Source organism: Pyxicephalus adspersus, chromosome Z, assembly GCF_032062135.1.
Source record: "Pyxicephalus adspersus chromosome Z, UCB_Pads_2.0, whole genome shotgun sequence".
Classification (NCBI taxonomy): Eukaryota; Metazoa; Chordata; class Amphibia; order Anura; family Pyxicephalidae; genus Pyxicephalus; species Pyxicephalus adspersus.
This window is the reverse complement of record NC_092871.1, coordinates 64,955,249-64,962,515: the sequence shown is the minus strand read 5'-3', so window position 1 is coordinate 64,962,515 and position 7,267 is coordinate 64,955,249. Positions and strand designations below refer to the sequence as shown.

Below are 7,267 nucleotides of genomic sequence, written 5' to 3'. Positions count from 1 at the left end.
AGTGTTACTGGGTGTCTCCCCCTAAGCAGGGTTCCTTAGGACGGGGTATCCACAGCACAACCACCAGTCTGAAAGCATCCTTAAATATAAATTTGCCCCCTCACTACAGAGCATAGATAATTGGCAGTACCCTAATGCTCAATGCCATGGAGGTGGCCCCCAGGGGATCCCTAATATGCAAACTCCATTTGGGGACCCTGGTTTTGAAATAGCCAATCACTACAACTTTTATTTTATATAGAAGGGTAGATAACCCTTTGTTTTCTTTTTCTAATTTTTTTTAAAACACAAAAAGGCAAAGCCCCTCCCATTCTAGCATTGGTGCCTCAGCGGTAAAGACTAAATGTGAGCTCAGAGCCTCCTGGGATATGCACGTCATAAAGCCCAGGAGGCTCCGAGAACAGGCATGCACAGGAGGGACTTTTCTGTCATTGAAAAAAGAAAGATGGAGAACCCACACATGTGCAATGAGATCAGCATGTTTTTTTTTTTTCTTGACAAATACAGCGGCATACGTCACTGATCTGTGCAAGTAAGGGTATCATCTTTTTATTTTTACTTTAGGCCCACTTTAATGAGAAAAGATCACTGATTCATATTAGGATTTTATGTTTGCGACCCTGTTTCTGGCAACTTGGTATGTTTAGGGAGCTGAAATTAGGTTTAATAGCAGATCTCGGGGTCCTGAAAATTTCAAGTTTATACAACAATCGATGTGGGAGATATGAAGGTTTATACATTGGGGGTAATGACAGCAGCATGGATACAGATCTCATGCAGATACTGCCTTTATAGGAAGGGTAGGATTATTTCACAGTACAAGGTGGGGGGGGGGGTTGCGGGGAGCAGCACAGCTGATCTCTGAGGTCTATAGAACACTGGGAGCTCACATCGAAGCAGAATCTCATAGAAAAAGATAGGAGATGCGCGCGCAGACAGAGCAGAAACAGCTGATCGTGACGTCATTGTTAATGCCCAATAGGCTGATAGTACGCATTCCTAAAGTAGTATTATCTCATAGGACACCAGGATAGCCTTTACAGCCACGCAGCTTTACGTTTTACGTCACTCCATAAGTTCCGCCTATTGTGTAAGCTCCAACCCTTCTATAAACAATTCCATTCTAGATGCCACCCTCCTGAAACTCCGCAGAGAGGAAAATCCGGTGACTTCTATGCACGTATCACGTCCCTCCGCCTCTTCTATAAATCCCCGCACCATCTAAACAATGCCATTTCTAGCGTCAGCTGCCATGTCAGGACCTAATGGTGATCCGCAGGTGGTTTTGGGCGAGGTGTCCGGGGAGGAAGGTGATATCTCTTCATTATTCTTCTCCTATCTGACCTCAGCTACCCTATTTTCTACGAATTCTATCATTTTTTTCCTTAAAGCAGACCTATCACCAACATACTTGTTTTACAGAAAAGACAAGGCTTTTATGTAGAGTAAAACTTATTTTCTTTAAACTCTTTTTGTGATAAAGACTGAATGGGAGTACAGAGCCGCCTCGGATACTCACCTCACACGTTCCAGAAGGCTCCTGGTTGCTCCTTTTGTGCATGTCTGATCTTGGGCATGTGCAGAAGAGATTTTTTCCTGCAATGGGCAAAAAATGTTCACACTTGCAGTTACATTGGCACTTTTTCTTTCTCATTTGAAGCAGGCTACCTCATCCTAACTTGTGCCTGCGTAGAGTGTGAGTTCAGGTGATATAGCCAGAAAAAGAAAGAAGACGGGAAATTGTGGTAGTGATATGATGGGCAAAAAATTTGAATTAAGGGGAGGAGATGGTTTTTCTTACTGGCTCCCATATTTTCAGTTGGCAACATCCCTCTGTTCCAGAAAAAGAAAGTGGCCAGCTATGTTTAACAGGCACCCCGCCAGCCGCCCAGTCCCTCGCACCGCATCGTCTGCAGATTTGACGCCAGGTGGCAATGAGTGGTACTGAGCGTCTCCCCCTAAGCAGGGTTCCTTAGGAAGAGGTAACCACAGCGCCACCTCACTGCCAGTCTGAAAGCATCCTAAATATAAATTTGCCCGCCCACTACAGAGCATAGATAATTGGCAGTAAGCTAATGCTCAATTCCATGGAAGTGGCCCCCAGGGGTCCCTAATATGCAGACTCCATTTGGGGACCCTGGTCTTAAAATGGCCAATCACTACAATTTTTATTATATATAGAAGGGTAGATAACCCTTTGTTTTGTTTTTCTTTTTCTAATTTTCTTTAAAACACAAAAAGGCAAAGCCCCTCCCATTCTGTCATTGGTGCCACAGCTGTAAAGACTGTGGGTGCAGAGCCTCCTGGGATACGTAAGTCATGAATCCCAAGAGGCTCCGGGAACAGGCATGCACAGGAGGGACTTTTCTGTCATTGAAAAAAGAAAGCTGGAGAACACACACATGTGTTTCTGGCAACTTGTTATGTTTAGGGGGCTGAAATTAGGTTTAATAGCAGATCTCTGTGTCCTCTCTGTACCCTGAAAATTTCAAGTTCATACAACAAACAGTGTGGAGAGCAAGATGGAGAACCCACACATGTGCAATGAGATCGGCATATGTTTTTTTTTTTTTTTTCTTGACAAATACAGCGGCATACGTCACTGATCTTTGCAAGTAAGGGTATCATCTTTTTATTTTTACTTTAGGCCCACTTTAATGAGAAAAGATCACTGATTCTTATTAGGATTTTATGTTTGAGACCCTGTTTCTGGCAACTTGTTATGGTTAGGGGGCTGAAATTAGGTTTAATAGCAGATCTCGGGGTCCTGAAAACTTCAAGTTTATACAACAAACGATGTGGTAGATATGAAGGTTTATACATTGGGGGTAATGACAGCAGCATGGACACAGATCTCATGCAGGTGCTGCTGGTATAGGAAGGGTATGATTATTTCACAGTACAAGGTGGGGGAGAGGGGGTGCGGGGAGCAGCACAGCTGATCTCTGAGGTCTATAGAACACTGGGAGCTCACACTGAAGCAGAATCTCATAGAAAAAGATAGATGGGCATGTGCAGAAGAGTTTTTTTCCTGCAATGGGCAAAAAATGCCTACACGTGCACAGTGACATCGGCACTTTTCCTTTCCTATTTATCGCAGGCTACCTCATCCTATCATGTGCCTGCGTAGTGCGAGTACATCTCTGGAGGAACAGGGGGCTTTGTGGAAGTAACCGTGATGTTTTTTTTTTTAGTTCTGCTTTTACATAAAGGCAGTCATGGTCGACCTTTTTATTTCCTGAAGTGTTAATTGCTTTGCTGTCATTCTAACCTAACCGTTTTAATTACCGTTTTAATGCTCAAAACAAGCATGCACATCATGTTGAAAAAACTTGGCCAATAGTAAACCCTGGATGTTTCAAGAAACTGAGCTCCTCAACTGTGTTGGTTCAGCTTTCATTTCTTTCCAGTTCTCGCCAATCCCAACCAGCACTGCCATCTTCTTTATTTAGGGTTTTTCCCATGTCACCCAGACTTACACTGCACAGGTGTGAGATCAGGTGACGCCTTTACATGCCCGATCAAAGACATGCCGGAGGAGCAGCCTGCAGCCTCCTGAAATATGCAATGAATCTATCCCTGGAGGCTGTAGGTTTCCTCTTCAGTCTTTACCTCCACAGCAGGGTGGAAACAAAATGTAAGAAAAAAAATTTGTTGGAGCCACACTTTTATAATATCTTAAAAATGTGGTCATAGGTAATTTTTTGTTTTTATTTAAAGATTTTAGACCTGTGTAAATTTTTCATATGTGTAGTAGAAAAAAGTTTTGCTGGAATAATATTTTTACTGGTATTATACTGGATTTAGAGGAGGTGGGAAGCTTTCTATGAGCTTTTGATTAGAGATATGAATTTATTTTAATAAATGGGCAGAATGTGTTACCTATAGTTTACATCAAAATCTAGATTTCAACTTATCAAAACTTGAATAGAAGTGGAATAAAATGCTGATCAATGAGTGCACATTTTCTGTAATTGAGATTGTAGGTGGTTGAAAACCAGAAAACAATCATAAACTGCAGGTGGCAGACTGCACAGACTTTCAATTGTGTAAATTGTGAATGTATGATAATCTTGCACCCTCCTTGTTCCAGTTAACAGTATCTAAAGTGTTTCTGGGAGATTGAATGTATCTGATTAGTTTTCATTATGCTGCCAGAATAAAACCTGCTTGCCTGTAGACAGCATGGAGATATAACTGGGGTATAATTATTTTATTCTTCTAAATTGTTTATTGGTCTGCTGTTATAGTTTAGAAATCCAACATGTCTCTGGGGTTTTGATCAGCTCACTTCATCATGGCTTAGTAATATTAAACTAAAGAAGATCTGTGTGTTTCTGACTAGATCTTTGGATTTATATGGAATGGTAACAATTGGGCAGTGTACACACATGGTAAATTTTTGTCCTGGGAAACAATTTTTAATGTTTTTCCAGCGAAGAAAGAGTGACAGATAAACAATCAAGCGCGGTTTACACAACACAGTTCTATTGAGAGAAGGGGGGGAGGGAGGAAACAGCACACTCCCTGTGCTCTTCTCCATTGACATATTTATTGGTCGTTTGTTCATCGATTCATCAGAACAGATCCATAAATATTGCGGGACGACCGCTGTACACGTCAGATTTTTGCCTGAGACGAGCATAAACGTTTGTATCTAGCTAGGCAGGCATACAGTTTCAACACTTATTGGTTTAGTAGATCAGGATGTTTTCTGTTCCATTATTAGTCCAAGAAAATGAGATGCTCTTCAGTCTGCTTGTTGATATGGTGAGATATATTATTGTACCTCCTAGCTTTTAGAGATGGGAAAGAGACACCTTTTAGCTCAATGTATGTGTGCAAACATAGACCCCCAGCCCCACTCCCATTTAGCATACATGATAAAAATGAAAGAAAGATTACAAAATGCATATGCCAAAAAATTGATTAAACCAACAACTGTTTTTATCAGAACTACATTTCCTTTAACTTAGCATTTCAAAATACTAAATAGAATAAAAGAGGGATAACTGATCAAGAAAAAAGGGCAGAGTTTCCAAAATATTAATGAATGTAATATGAGCACTGCATTCCTCATACTTCAAGCTCTGCAGGTTATAGTTTATCTATAAACTTTGCCCGGTGTTATATGCAGGCCATCTCTAGTTAAACCAGTTATCAGCTGGTTGCAGGCTGCTAAGGATGGTTATGGAAAGGCAATCTGGCCACTAAATTTTTTTTGTTTTTTACTTACTTTGTACGTATTCCCCTCTTTAGTGAACTTTAAGTTTGGGTTTGGCTTACAAATCCCAATATACCTTCCTTGTATGGAGTATGTATGGAGCAGCCAGATGTATGTTTCATTGTTTCCTATATTGCTGGTCCTTGGGAAGAAAAAATGCCCTGGTGTCAATAGTCAAAACAAAAATGCCACTCTTCTAGCCTAATCCCTTACCCTTTGTTTATTCCCTTTTATACCTTATTAGACTATAAGCTATAACCTTCTTTATGCTTACTAAATAAAGACAAATTTTATAAGGCGGCAAAGACTGCAATGACCATGAGTTGTGCATATAGTCTGTCAAAGGCTAGAATTGGGGAGTGTGTAGCAGCAGTGACAGTGTCTGGTGTAGGTTAGAAATGGTGACTATGTGGTAGGAGTGAATGCAGGGAGTGTGGAGCTATGGACACTGGAAAGCAGCAATAAAGCCTCAAAATAACCTGGAGTGGCAGAGAATTGTGGGATGGTGGTAAAGGTAAAGTTTGTGGCGCAGTATGTACACTAGAACCAGGAAATTTGTAGTGGCAGGCACTATAAAAACTATGGTGACATTAAAAATGTGTAGTAATATTTAATTATTAATTTAATTTAATTAATTTAATTTAATTAATTTAATTTAATTTAATTATTCAGAAGGTGTGCAAGTGAGTAGCAAGAACTCTGGGCAAAAGCCATGGCAGCAAATGTGGTGATAATAGGGAATAGTGCAGAGTGGGGAAAAAGCTGGCCATTGTGGAGTGTCAGTAAATAGAGCTGGTGCAGAGCAGCAGTGAGAAGTGAAGGTACAGGAGGGTAGAGTCGAACAGCAGTGGTAGTTTGTACCAGCTGTAAAAGCAGTTTGTGAAGTGCTATGGTGACGTCATATTTTTTTCTTCTTTTAATGAGATCCATTAAATGTAATTTTTTTTTGGAATTCTTTAGATTATGCAGCATTGGACTTTATTTTGGATCAAATTAACTTTTGCCTGGATTACCTAGAGGAAAAGAATGACCTTTTGCATGCACAGCTTCAAGATCTTCTGGAATCCAATCGGCAGACTCGACGTGACTTCCAGCAGCAGATAAGCCTGAGCGGACATGGAGATACCATTCAGGAGGACTCCATTTAAACATGGACTAGAAACATAAATTGACTCCATTTTAACATACATATACTCATAATTCCTGTTTTAAGATTGTATCTTTTCATTTCAAGAACACTCTAAATGGGAGTCATGGCTGTAACAGACCTTTCTTCTGCAGGTCAGCAATACAAACTCCCTGCCTTGTGACGGCTTGTGACTGGACATTGTAGGAAGCAGCAATAGACTGATGAGATCACCCTTCTTTCAGTATGCTCTGCGGTACACTTGACTGGCCCATAGTTCTGCTTCTCCCTCTCAGTCTATTTTGCTGGGGAGAGGATAGGGGGTAAATGTTGCCCTGGACTTAATCAAGTTAGGTAATACTTCCTCACTTTGTACATTACCACAGGTACCCTAACTTAACATTTCAGTTTGTGTAAAGGATAGTGGGAACATTTTTGGTTTAATCAGATCTTACACTTGTTTTTGATTAATGTTTGGATAGTGAATCCAGGAATTACCCCAGTTTTTTGCTATCACATACAGCTTTTATGATACAGGGTACCCTCAATTTTTGTCAAAAAAACAAATTTTACATACCATGAAAAAAATGAAAAAATAACTTGAATGTAATGTTTGTTTAAATTTCTTTGGTTCATACTCTGACATTTTTTTTACAGTAAAACATCTGAGAATAATTTGGCTAAGTGGTTAAGGTAAAAATTATACGCTTATAGCTTTTCCTGGAGTGTTCAGTGTTAGGATAACCTCACCCGATGCTCCAACAATAGTCAGCTATCATATGAACATTCCATCTACCCTGAAAACGTCCTTCCATGACTTTCAAATGTTGGTAAAATGGTTCAACTTGATCATCACTGCACCAAGCTCTCCAAGAGTTTCTGGAAAATTTCTGTGTAATAATTTTCTCATGTCTTTC

At 40.2% G+C, this 7,267-nt stretch overlaps 1 protein-coding gene across 1 annotated transcript; it reads left to right on the top strand.

Moving 5' to 3' along the window:
- The first annotated feature begins 1,085 nt into the window (after nucleotides 1-1,085).
- BBLN (bublin coiled coil protein) lies at nucleotides 1,086-7,025 on the top strand. Its single transcript, XM_072429871.1, has 2 exons — nucleotides 1,086-1,310; nucleotides 6,185-7,025. Exons 1-2 carry the CDS (start codon nucleotides 1,229-1,231, stop codon nucleotides 6,370-6,372), a joined length of 270 nt encoding a protein of 89 aa, XP_072285972.1. The 5' UTR covers nucleotides 1,086-1,228; the 3' UTR covers nucleotides 6,373-7,025.
- Nucleotides 7,026-7,267: the final 242 nt, after the last annotated feature.

What these genes read in the sequence shown, in the direction of transcription:
- BBLN (XM_072429871.1), top strand. Translation starts at nt 1,229, where the DNA reads ATGCCATTTCTAGCGTCAGCTGCCATGTCAGGACCTAATGGTGATCCG. An exon ending in CGAGGTGTCCGGGGAGGAAG is followed by an intron (nt 1,311 to 6,184) that starts GTGATATCTCTT and finishes GGAATTCTTTAG; the next exon opens with ATTATGCAGCATTGGACTTT.